This window comes from Nylanderia fulva, unplaced genomic scaffold, assembly GCF_048542155.1.
Source record: "Nylanderia fulva isolate GAGA-0341 unplaced genomic scaffold, ASM4854215v1 Scaffold9, whole genome shotgun sequence".
NCBI classification, from domain to species: Eukaryota; Metazoa; Arthropoda; class Insecta; order Hymenoptera; family Formicidae; genus Nylanderia; species Nylanderia fulva.
In genome coordinates, this window is record NW_028191026.1 from 4,670,366 (window position 1) to 4,689,423 (window position 19,058).

General features: G+C 32.8%; 5 protein-coding genes across 7 annotated transcripts in view; 2 read left to right on the forward strand and 3 right to left on the reverse strand.

Moving 5' to 3' along the window:
- The first annotated feature begins 314 nt into the window (after positions 1-314).
- Positions 315-4,733, forward strand: rngo (DNA damage inducible 1 homolog rngo). The gene is made up of 6 exons (XM_029301584.2): positions 315-902; positions 1,485-1,697; positions 1,778-2,032; positions 2,401-2,706; positions 2,821-2,940; positions 3,253-4,733. Exons 1-6 carry the CDS (start codon positions 638-640, stop codon positions 3,462-3,464), a joined length of 1,371 nt encoding a protein of 456 aa, XP_029157417.2. The 5' UTR covers positions 315-637; the 3' UTR covers positions 3,465-4,733.
- On the reverse strand, positions 4,205-7,560 carry LOC114929880 (uncharacterized). Its single transcript, XM_029301585.2, has 4 exons — positions 7,385-7,560; positions 6,833-7,078; positions 6,088-6,469; positions 4,205-5,494 (listed from the first exon to the last, which is right to left on the reverse strand). Exons 1-4 carry the CDS (start codon positions 7,465-7,467, stop codon positions 5,039-5,041), a joined length of 1,167 nt encoding a protein of 388 aa, XP_029157418.2. The 5' UTR covers positions 7,468-7,560; the 3' UTR covers positions 4,205-5,038.
- Positions 7,561-9,262: 1,702 nt separating this feature from the next.
- LOC114929881 (uncharacterized) lies at positions 9,263-12,353 on the reverse strand. 2 transcript variants are annotated; one of them, XM_029301587.2, is made up of 5 exons: positions 11,943-12,351; positions 11,212-11,459; positions 10,516-10,661; positions 9,797-9,915; positions 9,263-9,427 (listed from the first exon to the last, which is right to left on the reverse strand). In XM_029301587.2, exons 1-5 carry the CDS (start codon positions 11,998-12,000, stop codon positions 9,423-9,425), a joined length of 576 nt encoding a protein of 191 aa, XP_029157420.1. In that variant the 5' UTR covers positions 12,001-12,351; the 3' UTR covers positions 9,263-9,422. The 2 variants fall into 2 exon arrangements, with proteins under 2 accessions (XP_029157420.1, XP_029157419.1); XM_029301586.2 differs by lacking the exon at positions 9,263-9,427 and having other exon boundaries at positions 9,774-9,915; positions 11,943-12,353.
- A 938-nt stretch (positions 12,354-13,291) lies between these two features.
- On the forward strand, positions 13,292-17,990 carry Echs1 (Enoyl-CoA hydratase, short chain 1). The gene is made up of 7 exons (XM_029301701.2): positions 13,292-13,429; positions 14,917-15,123; positions 15,420-15,544; positions 15,632-15,836; positions 16,361-16,480; positions 16,570-16,637; positions 16,726-17,990. The coding sequence occupies exons 1-7, from the start codon at positions 13,333-13,335 to the stop codon at positions 16,789-16,791; spliced, it is 888 nt and encodes a 295-aa protein (XP_029157534.1). The 5' UTR covers positions 13,292-13,332; the 3' UTR covers positions 16,792-17,990.
- LOC114929972 (uncharacterized) overlaps positions 17,083-19,058 on the reverse strand; it is a 40,506-nt gene continuing 38,530 nt past the window's right edge. For both annotated transcript variants that reach the window (XM_029301702.2, XM_029301703.2), the window contains exon 3: positions 17,083-18,911. In XM_029301702.2, the coding sequence (XP_029157535.1) occupies positions 18,721-18,911 (191 nt within the window). In that variant the 3' untranslated portion in view covers positions 17,083-18,720. The remainder of the gene's footprint in view (positions 18,912-19,058) is intronic.

Consider the following 19,058-nt stretch of genomic DNA (forward strand, 5'->3'; position numbering starts at 1 on the left):
TTCTTCCGCCAGTGTTCCTTCCACAACATTTCACGAGTTTGCAAGTTTTAATTAATCTTTGTACACGAAATATATTAATTATCGCGTACAGAGAGCGACGCGCGCGACCCGTCTCCATCGTCGTTTACGTTCGAGTCTCGACGCGGCGCGGCGTGACGTCACGATACCTCGCAGATCGATACCTCGCAAATCGATACCTCGCAGATCGATATCTCGCAAATCGATACTCGCAGATCGATACCTCGCAGATCGATATCTCGCAGATCGATATCTCGCAAATCGATATCTCGCGACCACGTGACCACGTTGCGACGCGTCACCCATCCTGTCTCGTGTCGACAGTGTCGACACACGCGCGAGCCTCGTCGGGGGAGACTATATATTTTTGCTGAGCTGGGGCCCCCCCTTGTTTACATCCGGAGGATCCGCGAATCGCGTAGCCGCCCGTCCCTCGTCGCTATTCAATTCGCTTTCGCATTATTTTTCCCTCCTCGAAAATCTTTGCCGATAAACGACGAGAAAGAAAGAGAGAAGAGAGAGAGAGAGAGTAAAAAAAGAGAGAGGCCGGATCTCTCGTTGTGTCGGCAGACTGCGTATTCATTCACTCTCTTGGGACTCCGTCTCGCGAGCAGCAAGTATGAAGGTGACGGTGACGACGCTCAGCGACGACAGCGTCTTCGTCCTTGACGTGAGCGAGGAGCTGGAGCTGGAGAACTTCAAGGCGTTCTGCGAGATCGAGAGCGGAGTGCCGGCCCACGAGATCGTCATCGCGTTCAACGGGCGGCCGCTCATGGACGACAAGAAGTCGCTGAGGGACCACGGGATCCGCGACGGCGACGCCGTCATCCTGCAGCACATGCATCAGAGCGGCAGCGACCTGAATCTGCAGCCCTTCAACAGAGGTGGGCTGTTTTCTCCGTCCGTATCATCTGGAAATATTAGATATTAATGATAATTATGGAAATAATTGCTAGATATTCATTATAATTATAGAGAAATGATTCTGGACGAAGGGTAAAGGATATCTGTACTTGCCTCTATTTTCATGAATCGTTGCAACGATGATTGTGGCAGCTATCGTTTGTCTTGTTTTCATCGACACAGAAGACTGCAAACCTACTTGTGGTCAAAAGCCTTGAATGTCGAAATCTTGGCCTTTGACTCTAGCTTAATTATGCATACATTTATCCTGTCCTAGCTCTTTCTCTCTGAACGTCACCATAAAGCTTGTTTCGCTATCTCTTTCTACATTTCATGTCTTATACCTGGCATTGCATTTCATTCTGTTACGATGCTATTTTGTGCAACTATAGATCTGTTCTTTTCATCTGAACTGGCTGCACTAGTTCAGAATTGATCTCATTCTTTCCAATGTGGAGTAAAAAAGAAACTCTGAACTAGTGTAGCCAGTTCAGCCAAAAGGAACAGATTATAGCGTCTTATAAAAAAATGAACTTACTAAATTCGAAGAAACGTCACTCTAGCCATTCCATTACTGGACTTCAGTTCCATCAGAGTTCCCGATATCAGCAACATTCAACAGCGTCAGCCAATCACGAATAACAGAGTGCAGAATCCCCGCAGCGAGGATGATCCAGCGATGATAAGGAATATGTTCCTGGCTAATCCAGATCAGCTGGCACTGTTGAAGCAGAATAATCCAAGATTGGCCGACGCTCTGCTGTCAGGAAACCTCGGTAAGCAGTAGCTCTGCAATCACCATAGTATAACATTGTACCTCTTGCACCTGTGGGGTCTAAATATTCGTGTATTATAGATAGATTTTCGACTGTACTCAGAGAGCAGATAGCCGCTCGAGAAGAACGGCAAGCGCAACGGCTGAGAATGATGAACGCGGATCCATTCGACACGGAAGCTCAACGGCTGATCGCCGAAGAGATCAGGCAGAAGAATATCGAGGCGAATATGGAAGCGGCGATGGAGTATAATCCGGAGACCTTCGGCACCGTCGTTATGTTGTATATCAATTGTAAAGTCAACGGATTCCCAGTTAAAGCATTTATTGACTCAGGTAAATCGCCAGCAATCTGTTCACAGAAGAATCAAATGTTGCGTTAATGCGCGCGAAAAATATTGAGATTATTTTTAAACGTCTTTGTTTCGTTGCATCTCGGCGACCGCGGCGTGAGTAGTCTATTTATTTTTAAGTACAACACATATTGATGAAGCATTCTGCATGGCGTGCGGAAAAACAATTTAATTTTAGATCTTACAACTTTTTTGTGACCTTCGTCTGCAAAAAGAGAGAAGCACGAGAGGAAAAGAATTTGTTTTCGATTTAAATATAATCTGATTTCTAAAAATGTTCGCGCGATGAAAGCATTTCGAGATCGAGTCTGCGCTTATTATAATATTGAAAACTCACTTTTGTGACTCAAGGTGCTCAAACTACTATTATGTCAGCCGCTTGTGCCGAGAGATGCCACATTATGCGTCTGGTGGACACAAGGTGGGCCGGGGTCGCCAAGGGCGTTGGAGTTCAACGCATAATCGGTCGTATACACATGGTGCAGATACAAATTGGCAATGATCATCTTACGACGTCGTTTAGCGTCCTCGAGGAACAGCCTATGGACATGCTGCTGGGCTTAGATATGCTTAAGAGACATCAGTGTTGCATAGATTTGAAGAAGAATGTCTTGAAGATTGGTACTACAGGCACTGAAACTTCATTTTTGACGGAAGGTCTGTTTCTTCTTATTCTCTACAATTAATAAAATTTATTCTGAATGTTAATTGATATTAATATTCTAAAGAATGTTGAATTGAGAAATATTAATTATGTTGTTAATTTTATAGGTGATTTACCTGAATGTGCAAGATTAAGCGGGAACAGCGACGAATCCTTAGATGATAGGGATCTCCAACGAGCTCTCGAGGACAGTTCGAGAGATGCGAAGAAGCAGAGGCAACAACATGGTAAGAATCAAGTCTTACTTCTTCCGTTCATGTAACATCTTTTCTATACATTTCTTTCTTCTATTTTCTTCTGCGAGTAGTTTCCATTTTCAGTATATTTTTATTATTAAGTAAATTAATTATGTAATTTTCTCTCTCTCTCGTATTTTTTCCTTTTGATGCAACTTAAAGTTATATAAATATATATATATATATATATATATGAAGGTTTTCTCGTTATTAAAAACGTACAAAGTTTGATAAGTAGATTTTAACGAAGAAGAGCTACTTTACAATTTGTCAATAATGAATATTTTCATTGAAATATTTCAGACGGACAAGGTAGCAGTAATCAAGGCTCGTCAAGTAGACCGGCAGCCTTAGAAACGACAGTCTATCCACACGATCCGTTCACGGAAGCCACTGTCAAGGAACTGGAGGCTCTGGGTTTTACCAGGGCGCAAGTTATTGCGGAACTGCGGAGATTTAAGGGGGACAAAACGCAAGCTACCGCTGCGTTGTTTGCAAAATCCTTGAAATTCTGAATATCGAAAATTGTCGCACGTGATTCAAATATAACGCAAATCGTTAGTTAGAGACAGATATAGCGAATTTGTGAATATATTATTACACGCAATAAAAATGGAGGGGGCCCACGCTATGTTCAAAGCAATTTTTAAATATCGTTTAAATAACTAAATAAAATGATTCAAAGTCGCGAGAGCTGAATAAAATTGCCGAAACATACAACTTTGCACATTTTCATATATGTGCGTTTATAAGTAAACTGTGCATTATTTCCAATTAATATTTGTAAAATTGATTATATATAAGAGATATCAAATTTTTATGACCTAATACTTATTGATATTGGTTGCGTTCGCTTTGACACTTTCAGTGCTATAAGCATCTTCTATCTTTGTTGCATCGCAGCCATAATTAATTGCAATACATAGATCTGCGATACGCATTGGATTAAGATTCAGTTTGGAAATTATGGTCTTATAAACGCGACATGTATATATCAGCTGCTGGATAGATATAATGAGCGATAAGATTTTTCTACGCATTGCGAAATATATACGTACATACATTTCGCGATATACTTTGTAATATTCCGTTTAAATGGTTAATATGGACAAACTGTATATATCTAGTATTTAGATAGACTTCTAGATAAATCTCGAACATGAAAAATGTGGGATAGACAGAATCCTCACGTGAGAACTTTATGCTGTTTGGTAATGTTTCAAAGACTCGTATTTGACGTTGGACACGGCTCAAACTCAGTTCCTCATTCTTTACTGAAGAAACGCCGGCTGTACATACATAACATAATAATGACAGGCGAATAAGGTGTTTTCCATTTTTTTACAAGCTATTGTTACAATAGGAGTTATGAAAAAGCGAAAAGTACGTAGAGACGTCGCATCGATCTTACAGACAATATCCATTTTGTATTGCTATTTTCTTTTTCGACATGGTAATTGGTACATATTATTATGCAATTCCTTTGCTATTTATATATATAAAAAACGTGAATTATATGCGGCTTGATTTATTTGTTATCGGTTAAACAACTCACTAATTTAGCACATAAGTTCTAATTATAAAGTATAATCAATATTATACAAAACTTGTGCGAATTAATATATTTTGAAAAGCACGCAATTTTTTTCTCCATTGTCCTAATAAAAAAACCAAAGGAAAAATTTGTTACTGTTTGTTATAAGATATTATAATTTAGTAACAAATAATACTTTTCAACGGAAATAAATTTTTTTTCATCTGTAATAAATTCACATTTATTGTTAGTATAATATTTATTACACATCCGCACTCTTGTTTTTTCTAGGCTCTATACATTTAATTTTGCGTAAAACTTATTGAATGTGAAACTAATAAAAAAATCAATGTTTTTTTTTATTAATAATGAAGATTATATAATTCTCAATTTTATATTATATTTTATATAATCATCATTTTTAATAGCATTTAATACATGTTAATTCGAAATGTTATGTCGTATTCTTTTTATCAGTTACATATACGTATACAGTAAACATTCTTTTAAGATGTACGTAAAATTCTACGTATCGACCAGTCTCGTCGAAGTCTCTCATTGAACATCGGGCAATTCACCCTTCGCCCAGTTCAGCTCCACGACTTTTCCTTTACGAGCAGCTTCTTCGATCGCTGTAGCGACCTTGCTCACCGCCAGGATTTCCTTCGAGTGGACCTTTGATTTGGCCTTACCGTGGGCTATGTCGACGAAGTGATCGAACTCGATTCGGTAGCCGTTCATGAATCGGCTGGCGAACGAGTACCAGATCGGAGCGGTGGTCGACCCCTGAAGGTCGTATCGCCGACGAACGGAGTTCGGCTGCTCGTTCTGGGCCTCCACGACGCCTTTCGGACCAAACACTTCTAGTCGTTGATCGTACCCGTAGGAGCTGTTGCGCGACAGATCAATCATGCCGACAGTACCTGAGGGAAAGTGCATGACTACCGCGACCGTGTCGAAGTCGTCGATCGCCTTGATCTCGGGGATGTTCGCATCAGCCAGCGCCGAAACCTGAAATCACATCATTATCAGTCTCATCATATTGTTGCAAAATTGACTATTTATTTTATTATTTTTCTACATATTTTCTGAAGTAACTTTTTTTTTTAAATTAGCGAGAAATTTTCTTCTTTTTAAATTACATAAATTAAGCAAAATAAAAATATTTCTGCAAAATAAGGCTTTTCTGGAAATCACCCAGCAAACACAGTATATAAATGTTATATTATATACTTAAGCATGTTACATGTAACGTATATGTTAGTTGTAATTTTTCCCACACTCATAGATGTAACATTTTTAATATTACATATATTACATTGTAGTTATATTGTCATTATATCCCAAGATAGCACTGACTTATCAATATACATCAATGTGCTATTTGGTATATAATTACAATATAACTACAATGTAATATATGTTATATTAAAATGTTACATCTATGAGTGGGAAATTACAACTAACATGGATGTTACATGTAACGTACACGTTATATTACCTGTTATATTCCGTTTTATTATAGCAATGTAACAATTATATATCAGTGTTTGCTGGGGTAATTCATGAAATGTTTTTAGACATGTATAAAAGTGAAAAGGCACCTTGTCTGGATACTCTCCGAGAACCCAGGTGATCATGTCGATATCGTGAACCAAGCAATCGTGGAAGATACCACCGGAGTGTTTCAGGTAGTCTATAGTAGGCAGAGGAGAATCCCGCGAGACCGTCTTGATCATGTGAACGTGTCCGACTTCGCCTCTTCGAACTCGGTCTCGCACCTCCGAGTAGCTAGGATCAAATCGCCGATTGAACGCGCAAAACAGCGGGGTGCCTTCTTTCTCAGCTATCTCGTAACACTTGACAGTGTCCGCCCGATTTTCCGCTATAGGCTTCTCGCAGAAGACCGCCTTCTTCGCCTTCAGGGCCTTGATCACGATGTCCTCGTGCGTGTAAGTCGGCGACGCCACGACAACCGCATCGATACTGTGCAAATGATGAAATTCCAGAATTAGAATAATATTTATATCCGCAAATTTATAATATTTTTAGACTATTAATATGATAAATGATATAATAATAAATAATATGACTAATATAATGTGATAAAAAATTATTTTATTTTCTGTAAGTATTTTTTAATATACTTTTCATGTATATTTCATATATATTCAGCAGATTTATTTAAAAATATACATTAATAAAAATATAAAAATTAGTCGTTGACACAGAGGTCGTTGTAACACTTTTTTTAATGGGTTTATGGATTTAATTTTTTATTAATGTACAATTATATATATATATATATATATATATATATATATATATAATTTTAATAGAATTACTTACTTGGGATCTTTGAATACTTTGTCGGATTGCTTGCTATTCAGGAAGCTAACATTCTTTAGATTCCAGTATTTACGCATACTTGGCCAATTGCTCTCGACATCATCTATGATATATACGAGCTCGACACGTGAATTAGAAATTATAGACGCTAAATGTATCGTTCCAGCTCTGCCTACACCGAAGAGGGCCACTTTGAGTATCGGATCATTTCGGGAATCGATCTTCAACGCCATATCTTCCATGTTTCTGAAATGCATTTTTATTACGTTAATAAAAGCAAGAAGATAATCTTAAAAATTTATATCCAATATAAACTCTGATATATAAATCTATAATTATAGGTATGAAAAGAAATGCGGATTTATACACGTAGATTTTTTTATTAATCGATATGCTGAGGACGATTCAAAGGCAAAACCGAAATTCAAAATTCTATACTAATGGAGAAATTTTAAAATAACTTTGTTGCACCCAATATTTGTACTTAAAAAGTTTTTAAAATACTTGTTCAAAATATATTCGATGAGATATAAATCAAATTAGATTGCCTACTTGTTATAGAGATAATCTTCCTCAGGTGGTGAAGGTTTCGGCTTGACGTAGGGAGATGTTGCCTTGAATTTTGCAGTTGCCATTTTGTCACGATTTTTTATATTCTACGCCAAGTAAAATTACTTCTAAAATCTTTCCCAATTCGAGACCGATTCGTCCAATGATGTCCGGCTAGCTTCTTATATATGCGAAGAGATATAAAGAATAGAAGTGGGGGCTGGCTAATATGACGTATATTATTCACAAATCTAACACTGGGGGTTTATTAAAACCTAACCATCTAGGTTTTAATAAACAAGATATATTTTTAATCTTTTGAGATAAACATCATAGTGTCTCAATAAATAATGCATAATTATTTTATTAAATAGATCTATATTTAATTGAATCATTTCGAATCACTCCGAATTGCTACTCCTATAATTTTTCTAGATTTTAATTCCCTTCTATTTTTAACGATCGATGTTTTTAATATAAATTTCAAACGATCTAGTCGACATACAAAAAAATAATTCACATGATTCTCTGTTGCAACACATATTATCGAATCATTAATTATGTAAGTTCGACACATATTATTATATTTTTAAATATGCTTTGTACATGTTTCAATTTATTTTTCTTCTTTAATTTGATGAAGAGAACTAATTATTAATTTCTCTTCCTCAAAAAATAATTTAATTATTTATATTAAAATATAGTAAAGTATGATTTATCTGATTCTTTTTCATAATATTATATTTTTAAATATGCTTTGTACAAGTTTCAATTTTTTTTTTTAATTTGATGAAGAGAACTAATAAATTAATTTCTTTTCCTCAAAAAATTATTTAATTATTTATATTAAAATATAGTAAAGTATGATTTATCTGATTCTTTTTCATATTATTATATTTTTAAATATGCTTTGTACATGTTTCAATTTATTATTTTTTTTTTAATTTGATGAAGAGAACTAATTATTAATTTCTCTTCCTCAACAAATAATTTAATTATTTATATTAAAATATAGTAAAGTATGATTTATCTGATTCTTTTTCATTCATTAAAATATATTTTTAGCTTTATTATAGCTAGTGCCGAAAAGAATCAGCTGTTTCATTAGCCTGCTTTTTCAAACATTTTTTACGCTATTTTTGTTTATTCATTATTAACATCTTAGCATATTAGTCGCTGCTGAATAGAGGCACGTAATATCGGTTGCAAGTAAAGTTTCCAGACAGTTCTACCCGTTCATTAAATTCATTTACGAGGTACAATCACCCGAGAGCCGAGTAGAACTAGAGAGAAAGAGAGATGAGATTCGTTCCACAAAGAAGACTTTAATTGTCTCTTGTATCCGCCTAGGTTCGACCATGTCTCGACTACAATATAATGCGGTTCATATATTTATGATGTATTATTACGAAATGAAATTGCGGTTTCGCGTTCCTCTACACAATCACCGATACCGCTTCATTTCTTGCATAGTTATCATCAGCGACCTATAACTCACCAAACGTACTGTTACCGATTTCGTTTGCTTTTAAAAGTTCAGCGACGTCTTGGAAGAATTGCAAATTATAAATTCAGCGACGTATATCAAAATATTCGCAGTAATTGCAAAGCTACTACAAAGTAATTACATATCGATTAATGCTGAATAATGCTGTCAATTATGAAATAATATGATAAACTGATGTAAATTTCCATTGTCATCTTCGCTCAAAGGCTAGGGATTATCTTTGAATTATCAGGTCGTATGTTATGAAGCAAAAATAAATCATAAAAAGTGCCGCGTATATATACATATGCATCGCACACACTTTTACATTGTACACAAATTAAAGATCAATGAACGATTGCATTATGTGTTATGAAATGAGATATCTGCACTCGAACGGATTAAATAATTTATTCAAACAACAAACAATGTAATAAATAACAGCGATATCTAGAGAGCCAGAATGCTGAATCATCTCATAGATGACGATTCAGTCATCAGTCAAGTCATCGTGGCAAGACGTGGCAAGACCCAGCGATATCCAAATGGGTGTTCTTATCCTGGAATCAATTCGGAGACGTGTTTTTATTTTTTGTGACAACGATCACGTTCAGCGAGTTAAATAATTTTTGGGGAAAAATATTTTTAACGAGAATCTCGAAATATGGATAATTCTTGTTCCTGCGGCAACTGTTGCGTTCGCTGAATGTGCTCAATGTCAAAGAAACTGTAGAATTTGCGAGAAGACCATCAGATTGTGCCAGCGGAAACTTCACGAACGAAGAAATAAAATTTTCAGTGAAAAATCAATGAAAAAAAATGATGATTATCGGCCGAAAAAACGGAATAAAAAGAGAGCAAAATGTGCGTTTGGTTCTTTATTAAAAGCTAGCACACACTGGTATCTCACAATTCGTCGTTTGTCTTACGATATGCTTTCTGCGGCACGAAAACAACTTCGTCGTCGTAGCTTTCCACGTATGCCGCCCTTTTTCTTCTGTCCCTTCCTGGATCAGCATCGACGAGAGCTATACTCGATCTAGTGGATCTTAAAATAAAAATGTATTATTATTAGATGAAATATTTTATAAACTGTCATCTCAAAGAAATTTTTCCGTTTAATTAATTTTTCTTTTTATAAAAAAATTATTAATCGTAAATTGAATGTCAATAAATTTTGACAAAATAAATTTAATCTTGACAAAATAAAATAAGGTAAAATTAAAGTTTAATATATCAATTACAATTTTTTTTAAATATATTGAGATATTTAATATTAAAATTATCAATAAAAATTAAAAAAGAACGTCGATAAAATTTAAAATTAATCAAAGACTTAAAAGATACATTGAATCTAATTTTTACACGCTCTACGTATGAAATTATAATAAAAACAATACCGTGTCTAAGAGAATTACGCGGCATAAAGCGTATTTTTTATTAAAACATTTAATAGAAATCTTTTTCATAGATTATAGGATAATAATTGATGATGTTCTTATATTGTATAATTAACTTCGTGTATTGTGAAGAAAATCGATTATATCTCTATTAAGCTTATGAATAATTGAAAACACGCGATAATTACAACACTCTCATATCGAAAGTGAGTTGCATTAATGAGAAAAAATTAGCATTGTAATTATACCTTCTCTTGCTGCCATTTAAATCCGCGGATACCGTCAATTGACGCGGTTTTGAAAAGTCACATTCTAATGTAAAAGCAGCATCACCTGGTGTCAATAGCTCGTCATCGTGTTGGATGACTACGACGTTGCTATATTTTTCTCCGTCCTGATTCCAAATTTAAAAAAACTAGGTATTTTATTTATGACATATTTTTTTATCATTCTAAAATATTATGTAAACACAAATAAAACGAGATATTAAAGTATAAAGAAAGGAAGAGAAAACGCTCGAATTTGATTAATTTTAGCAAACGTACGCAATTAAAAAATATTTTCGATTTGTTTAATATCGCGATATTTTTTAGAAAATACTGTATGTATGCTAATATTTTTATCAGTTTCACTATTTACTTAAAATCATGAATAAAAATAAGAGAGAAATCTGAGAAACTAATTATAAAGTGATATAATTAATTTAAAAAAGATGTACTATTGTATCCACTTTCACCGAGTATAAATAACTTTTTATTATAGATTATAGATAATATTATATACATTTCATGTCACATAAAAATAGATGGGTAAATAAAAGAATGTCAACTGTTTAAAAAGCAGTATAAAAAAATTATCGTGAATTTTCTTGATAAATTTAGACGATAGTTTTGCAAGAAGAAATTAAAAAAACGAAAAACGACATTAACTTAAGTGTTACTTGCCCTCTCGGTATCGCATTTGTTCAAAGGGATGTTCATAGTAAAACTTCTGCCCCGAACTGGATCGAGGAAGCAGGATGGTTCTCGGGAGTAAAAATTACCCTGTGTGTAAATCACTCCCGAAAAATCCTCCGTCGTTCTGAATTCCACAGTCATCTTTTCGGCACCGCATCGCAATCCTACGCGATCGTAGCCTTCGACGGATGCACCTATTTGCATGTCTTTAGACAGGTCCTGCTGCCAAATTTCCTCTACAATCAGACAGTCAGATGGTTAAAAAAAAATATATATATATATTATATATTATATATTTTTTATATTTACTTTATATATTTTTATATATTTTTATATATATAAAATAATTTATATATAAAATACATAAATATAATATGAAGTAAAAATATAATTTATATATAAAATATATATTTATATTTTTTATATTATAATATTTAAATATTATAATATATATATATATATATATATATATATATAATTATTCAGATAGGAAGAGCAGAACTTATATTTTATATCTTTTTATCAAATTATATATATTTATATAGGATTTATATTAAGTATATATATTTCTATATACAATATATATTTTTTTATAATATACCTAAATAATTATATATGAAATATATAATTATATATAACAACTAAACATTTTTTTAATACAAAATATCGTGTCGAAAAAAGGAATTTATTTCGGAGTAAATCGGTATAAATTTTCTCACCTGCGTATGCCTCGAGCTTGACATGTGCCAGGACGATGAGCAGCAAAATCGCACGCATGATGCAGATAGAAACGGTAAGCTCGAACGAACGACCGTGAACTGACGGTAAATTCAAGTTCGTTCAATGCCGAGGTGCCGTCTGCCGCTTTATTACCTGTCCGCAGTTAAACTCCCCCTTCCGAATCGAATACTTTCACCGCGTAAAGACGCGTGACAGAAAAATAAAGCTAGCCTATTCTCGCCTTTTTTTCTTTTCTCTCTTTACATTTCAGTCATCGTCATTGTACACGCATCATCGATCACAGTCGCGGATCGCTGATTCGTAACTGATGCAGTTCTTCGCGCCGTTTCTTGCAAAATTCTACAAATCGGTCAATTCGATTAAATCCATTTGCGAGAATAATAAACCTCCGCTCTTTTTTCTGCCTTAAAAAAAAAGAGCTCTCGAAATTATTCATTAATGAATCTCTTGTTTTTTTTTTTTTTTCATAAAAATTGTTGCGCGCGCTAAAGTGTGCAATACACGTATAATATGCATGTTTACTGATGATTATAAAATTATTTTTTAAAATTAATTTTTATAAATTAAAAATTCTGCATTAATTTTATATTTGATCATATATGACACATAATAAATAATATAATTTTAAAAACAAAAAAGTACGAAAAGAAAAAATATGTACAGTTGCAGATAATTGAATTAAACAAAAGAAAATAAAGTTGGCGAAAGTTAAATAATATTAAAAGAGAATGACAATTCTATATTATTGGAATTAAAAATATGATATGCAATGATAATTAATCGAATAATTGACTGAAAAATGAACTGAATAATTAACCGAATAGCCGATTAATAAGTATAATTTCACGTAGAATAGTCGCATTTCGTGTGTTTAATTAGTATTTAATAATAGCCTACAATTTAATGACATATAACAAGTTTTAAATTCTTCGCGCGAGCTCCGAGAACTTGGCCGGTCAATTTTAACTTTTTTGTGTAACTATAATTATTTTTTATTTATCTAGACGATTTTATCTTTGTTGAAGTCTAGTCTCTTAAAAAAAAAGAAAAAAATTTATAACAATTCGAAAACTAACGCAAATTTATAACTATATTTTTCTTGATTTTTCAAATAAATGTACCGATAATTTAACATCGATTAAAATGTTTTAAAAATAAAATCCGGATTAAAGGAGAAATTAATAAAAGACTAAATCCTTAATGTCTATTATTAAACTCTTGCATGCTTGATACTTATTAATTCGCGCGTTTGGAAGAGAATCAGTAACTTTATCGGCGAGAGTTGGTAAGAGATTGTGACTATATACTTGTCCAGGAAACAGCTTTGATGTCGACCGACACTTAACTACGAGTGCCTGAATCGTCAACATGTCTGCCAGCCGTGTGTCGCAGATTCTCTTCTCACGCGTGTCGCACGCAATCCGAAAGCCGCAGCATCTCATCACGCCTGTCAAATATTACTCCTGTAAGTGCACGTGAGCACAGATTTTTTTCTCTTTCTCTCTAGCCGCCAATTATCGCCAATCAATCGAGATTTAACTGCGCGGACACCCGGTATAATCATTGCGCTATCATTCATCAGATGGAGAACTTGTTTTCGATGTGGCAATGTTCTTTTTTTTTTGTACGCGCACGTATCAATCTGTTGTATTAATATAAATAGCTTGAGATGACTCGTCAAATTGTGTATTTAAATTTTTGTCGAATTATTTTATTATTTTATTAATTTCTGCTATAGATATATATTATATATACGTATATAATTTTCAGAATTAAATTATGCAACTATTTATTTGTGCCATATGCATGCGTAACGTCATTAATTCTTGTACATCAGAAAATATACATGTGACCTATGACTTTAAATTACAATATGAAATCACTTTTATATTTATTTTATGTTAAAAAAAACTTTAGACGTATATGTCATAGCATATATATAGTTTCAGAGTTAATTAGAATTAAATAAAATATTGTTTCATTATTTCTCTGTTAGTTTAAGCGTACAAAAAGATTTTTTAATATTTCTTTAACAAGAAAAATGTTTCAATTTAGATAAAAAATTTTTTAAGGAAAAATTCTATATTAAATATAATATAATTTATTATATTTGTTATGCAATCCATATATATCTGTAAATGATTGCTATTTAGGCACTTAATATTTCATAATTAAATTCGATTATTTTTAGAGAAGACGAAAAAATTCTCTAATAATATATAATGATAGAAGATTCTATTAAATGATAAATCAAAAGAAAGTTCGAGTAATTGTTTTTCAGCACCAAGCATATAAAATTCATCTAGTGTCTTACAAATGATAACTATCGGAAAATAACATCGAGAAACCGCAAATTTTTCTGTTCTCCGAAATATTTTATTTAAAAATGTAGATACTGGAAATAATTTTTATATGCATATTAATTATCCGCATAAAGAATATACGAATTATATATAAACCGAGGTTATTTTATTATATTAATAAACAAACTTGGGCTCTTTATTTTAATAATATTACATGTTCGTGAATTTACAATTACACAATTAAAATTTTCTTATGATAGATGTTATTTACTGCACGTAACTCTGAAACTCTTTATCAATTTAATCAGTGTAAATCTGATGTAAAAAAGGAGTAATCTTGTTTGCCCATGCCTATCTATTGCGTAAACACAAACCATATTTATGTTAATTTAAATTTAAATTAAGAAGAATATTTATACAAATAATTCTTTGTATATTCTGCAAATATACTTTTCACGACAGAGATATAAAAAGATTTATCGCGTAAAAAATATTAATTCAATACTCATGCCTTATAATTTATTAGAAAAATCACGTAGCTAACTAATTTTCTCACGAATTTTTTATCGTGGAAAAAAATTGTTATAAAAATATATGGCGAATTTTAATTTCTTAAAATAAATAGTATATTTTAAAATCGAATTCACAGCTCAAGTTAACAATTATGAATGCATCAAGACCGAAATTGTGGGTGAAAAGAAGAATGTGGGCCTCATCACCTTGAACAGGCCAAAGGCTTTAAACGCTCTGTGCGAACAATTGATCAATGATATAAGTCATGCTGTGGATCATTTCAATAAAGATAAATCGATCGGTGCCATCGTGATTACCGGAAGCGAAAAGGCGTTCGCTGCTGGTAAGATTATAAATGATGAAAAAAAATTTTATTCTGTGTAAATCTTTCTAATAATATCTCCTATAACTACATCTAATATATTATATATTATATATACATTTTACATATTATATATTATATATTCTATATATATTATGTTATATATATATATATATATATATATATATATATAATATATTTTTTATATTTTTTATATATATTTATTTAATATATTATATATTTTTTATATATATTTATTTAATATATCATATATTATATATTTTCTGGAGAGATAAATATATATCTAATTTTTAAAGGTGCCGACATCAAGGAAATGGAAAATAAAACATACGTGTCGAATCTGAAACACGACTTCATAGGTGAGTGGGATAAAATTGGCAAAAGCAAGAAGCCCCTAATTGCTGCTGTAAATGGTTATGCTGTAAGTAGTTGCAGCCTTCCTCTGCAGAACATTCCTAAAATAAATGCGATAAATCATTCGATGACACATGTTCGCTTTATATCACAGCTGGGTGGTGGCAACGAGTTGGCGATGTTATGCGACATTATTTATGCCGGCGATAAGGCCAGATTCAGCCAACCAGAAATTGCATTAGGTACGATTCCCGGAGCAGGTGGTACCCAGAGATTAACCAGAGTCATCGGAAAAAGTAAAGCTATGGAGATGGTGCTTTCCGGTAATATGATTACCGCGGAGGAAGCTGAGAAGACCGGTGAGTTAATTTATTCACAAAAAAATTAGCCATTATAGCTTTTAGCTATCCCTATATTAAACGTGAAATTTAGTTGTCATGCCTAATAATTTTTTAGCTAAAATTTAGGCACGATAACTAAAAAATTTAAATTGTAATATAGGGGACAGTTAAAATTTAGTTATGGTAGCTAATTTTTTTTTTTTTTTCATGTTATAATCAGAATTTTGCATTTAAATATATATGATAATTAATACTATAATATTATAATAATATAAAAAAATATTATATAATAATATTATAATAAAAAATATATAAAATCATTTATTCGATGATTCTAAAATTTCTGACAATTCACAAAATCAATCAAGTGAATTCGACAGAGCATATCATCATTATTCTATATATATTATATTCTAAGATTATTCCAATAATTAATTTAAAAAAAACTAATTCTATAATAATTATTTTTTTACTATGACATATATGTATACTTTTATAGATATTCAAGGTTTAAAAAATCTTATTTTATTTTATCTGCCTAGGTCTGGTCAGTAAGGTTTTTCCGAGTGATAAAGTGATCGAAGAAGCGGTGAAGTTGGGTGAAAAAATCGCATCTCATTCGCAAGTCGTTGTTTTACTAGCCAAACAGGCTGTTAATTCAGGTAATTAAAAATTATTTGAAGTTACCTGAAAGAAATTATTTAAGCAAGTCGATTCGCGTAACTTAAACTCATGTCGTATTTAATTTTAGCATACGAAACAACATTGCAACAAGGACTTCAATTTGAAAACAGACTGTTTCACAGTACTTTCTCTTTGGTAAGAATTTCATTTGCACATATACAATTTATGTGATCGTCCCGTAAAGTAAGAAATTTAATAACTTATTAAAATGTGAATTTTTCAGACGGATAGAAAAGAAGGAATGACGGCTTTCCTCGAGAAACGTCCGCCGAAATTTACGAACGAGTAATCCACGATAATTATGCGCAAAAGATGAAGCAAACGAATATTTTTTTAAGTATTTTTTATATCTCTTTTGTATATATAAAATAATCCCCTAACTGTACCTTTTTTCTATCTCTGTTGCTTGTAACTGACATGACACAATCTATCAGATTGCGGTTGAAAATATTTTATAATACTTGTCAGTTAAAAGTTAAACAGAAAGTATTACCTATTGTTTGTTATATGAGATATATATTGCAATAAACTTTTTTGCAAAAAAAAAAAACAAAAAACGAGTGAGTCGTAAAAACATGCGTAATGTCCATGAAACTTTTATTCGAGTATATTGCTGCTCTTATAACGACGTGGACTTTGAATATGATACATTTAAAGCTTATAATATATAGCGTTGCAGTTAATATTATAAAAGGAATAATAATAATTAATTATTATTATTATCGTAATAAAGAATGGGAGGGATACAACAGTCGATACAAGTGAGAATGTATAAACTGTTATCGTGAATGACAATGTCTATAATACTAGCGAGAGATATCTCGAAGAAACGATAGGAACAATAACATTTCGATAAACACCAATATAATTTGAAGTTCAAGTGTATAACGAAAAATGCGAATACTTAAACGATATAATTCCACCAAGTTCCTTACGTGTGTGGGTGATACGTATGAATTTTTTTTCGATTGAAATCCTAAGATTGTAAAATTTTCGAACTGGTAAAAAAGAGTTAAAAAATATACTTTCGAGTTTTGTGTTACAAAAGAAGCCGATATCAAATCCGATTTTTGCTAGTAAGAAAATCGACCGGGTCTCTCTTTCGGATATACGAATCTTAACGATGTTGACTAGCTAATACCTAATCGGCACGTATCTCTTTTACGCTTAATACCGATCACCTACAATTCGCGCCTTCTCCGCGTTCTTGCTTATTCTTTAAGAAAAAATAAAACTAGCTAAACTCTTAAATACTACACACGTGTATATTTCCGTGTCGCTGCCTTCGTTTTTTTTTTTTTTTTATTCCTACGTTTTCTTTAAGTACGTGTCAGAAGATGGGAGTTATATATATTACCGGGCACACATTGATCGTTACGCGTTTCGAGAGTTTTAAGAAGTTCCCCCGATATATTTCGAAGAGAGTATATATGTACAGCGGAATTGTTCGAACCATCCTTATATAAATTTGTTCGTTTTCCGATTGCATTTTTTCTACTCTTTAATTCCTCCTTTTCCTTCTCCCTTTCTCTTCGAAGTTTGAATCTGTCAATTCCGTTTTAAATATTTAAAAAAAAAAAAAAAAAAACGCAGCTAAAAATTTGTATTTGCGGAGTGCTTTTCTTTCAATACCTTTACTAGGATACTTATGAGGAATCGAGGGATTTGAACACAAGGAAATTTTTATCTTTCTTTTTTTCAAAATAAAGATTAAGTACACGCTCCATTTTTGCATTTTCTAAATTCATAGATCACTTCTTCTTATTTTAGAATTTAAAAAGGGTAAATATAAATGATATATACCTGTGTCTTTCTCTTCTCTTCGACCTCGGCATTGATTATAACATCTCTCGTGATATGTCGTAATAAAAATGCTGGTCCAAAAAAGTGTGCGCGTCTTTTGACGTATGGTATAAAAACTTATGCGCTTAGATCCGAAATTTGTACAGCGTCGATTGGTCCTCGGTCTTGTGCGATTAAATTTCGGGAACCTCTTAAAATTCGGCAGAAGAATCGTCTCGGTACGGGAACGGAACGGATGGGGGTGGACGAGGGTAGAGATGGAGATGAATTGGTTTTCATATGTATATCACAGTTGCAAGCTCTGCTTCGTTAACTACGCTGGTAAAAATGATCGAGATGACGGAGAATATAAAGTATCGGTACGCGACTCTCTTCACGTTCGTTGCTCTCGGGGTTTAAACCGAAGCTTGGGGATTTATCGTTTATTGCGATTTTTCATCGTAAAACGTCTCCAGAAATTGCCGCTCTTTTTCGTGGGTGTCGCGGCCGGAGCCTCGTACCCATAGCTGGACTCGTCGTCCGTATCCTGGGCACTGGGCGTCTCCCTCGTCGGCGAACCTCCATGTCCCGAATCCCGATCCCCGTCCGTTCCGTTCTTCTCCAAACCTGAAACGCATAACAATTTCATATAAATATATATGAAGAAAAATTCGTAAAAAATATCTAATATACGATTTTATTTTGTAATTCATAATTTCTCAGTATACATTTTTTTAAAGAAAATCAATAATAAAAACTAGTTTACCTGAATGT

What these genes read in the sequence shown, in the direction of transcription:
- rngo (XM_029301584.2), top strand. Translation starts at nt 638, where the DNA reads ATGAAGGTGACGGTGACGACGCTCAGCGACGACAGCGTCTTCGTCCTT. An exon ending in TCTGCTGTCAGGAAACCTCG is followed by an intron (nt 1,698 to 1,777) that starts GTAAGCAGTAGC and finishes CGTGTATTATAG; the next exon opens with ATAGATTTTCGACTGTACTC. An exon ending in AACTTCATTTTTGACGGAAG is followed by an intron (nt 2,707 to 2,820) that starts GTCTGTTTCTTC and finishes TTAATTTTATAG; the next exon opens with GTGATTTACCTGAATGTGCA.
- LOC114929880 (XM_029301585.2), bottom strand. Translation starts at nt 7,467, where the DNA reads ATGGCAACTGCAAAATTCAAGGCAACATCTCCCTACGTCAAGCCGAAA. An exon ending in GAAGATTATCTCTATAACAA is followed by an intron (nt 7,079 to 7,384) that starts GTAGGCAATCTA and finishes AATGCATTTCAG; the next exon opens with AAACATGGAAGATATGGCGT. An exon ending in AAAGTATTCAAAGATCCCAA is followed by an intron (nt 6,470 to 6,832) that starts GTAAGTAATTCT and finishes TCATTTGCACAG; the next exon opens with TATCGATGCGGTTGTCGTGG.
- LOC114929881 (XM_029301586.2), bottom strand. Translation starts at nt 12,000, where the DNA reads ATGCGTGCGATTTTGCTGCTCATCGTCCTGGCACATGTCAAGCTCGAG. An exon ending in ACAAATGCGATACCGAGAGG is followed by an intron (nt 10,662 to 11,211) that starts GCAAGTAACACT and finishes ATTTGGAATCAG; the next exon opens with GACGGAGAAAAATATAGCAA. An exon ending in TTAAATGGCAGCAAGAGAAG is followed by an intron (nt 9,916 to 10,515) that starts GTATAATTACAA and finishes TTTTATTTTAAG; the next exon opens with ATCCACTAGATCGAGTATAG.
- Echs1 (XM_029301701.2), top strand. Translation starts at nt 13,333, where the DNA reads ATGTCTGCCAGCCGTGTGTCGCAGATTCTCTTCTCACGCGTGTCGCAC. An exon ending in GGAGGAAGCTGAGAAGACCG is followed by an intron (nt 15,837 to 16,360) that starts GTGAGTTAATTT and finishes TTATCTGCCTAG; the next exon opens with GTCTGGTCAGTAAGGTTTTT. An exon ending in TTCACAGTACTTTCTCTTTG is followed by an intron (nt 16,638 to 16,725) that starts GTAAGAATTTCA and finishes TGAATTTTTCAG; the next exon opens with ACGGATAGAAAAGAAGGAAT.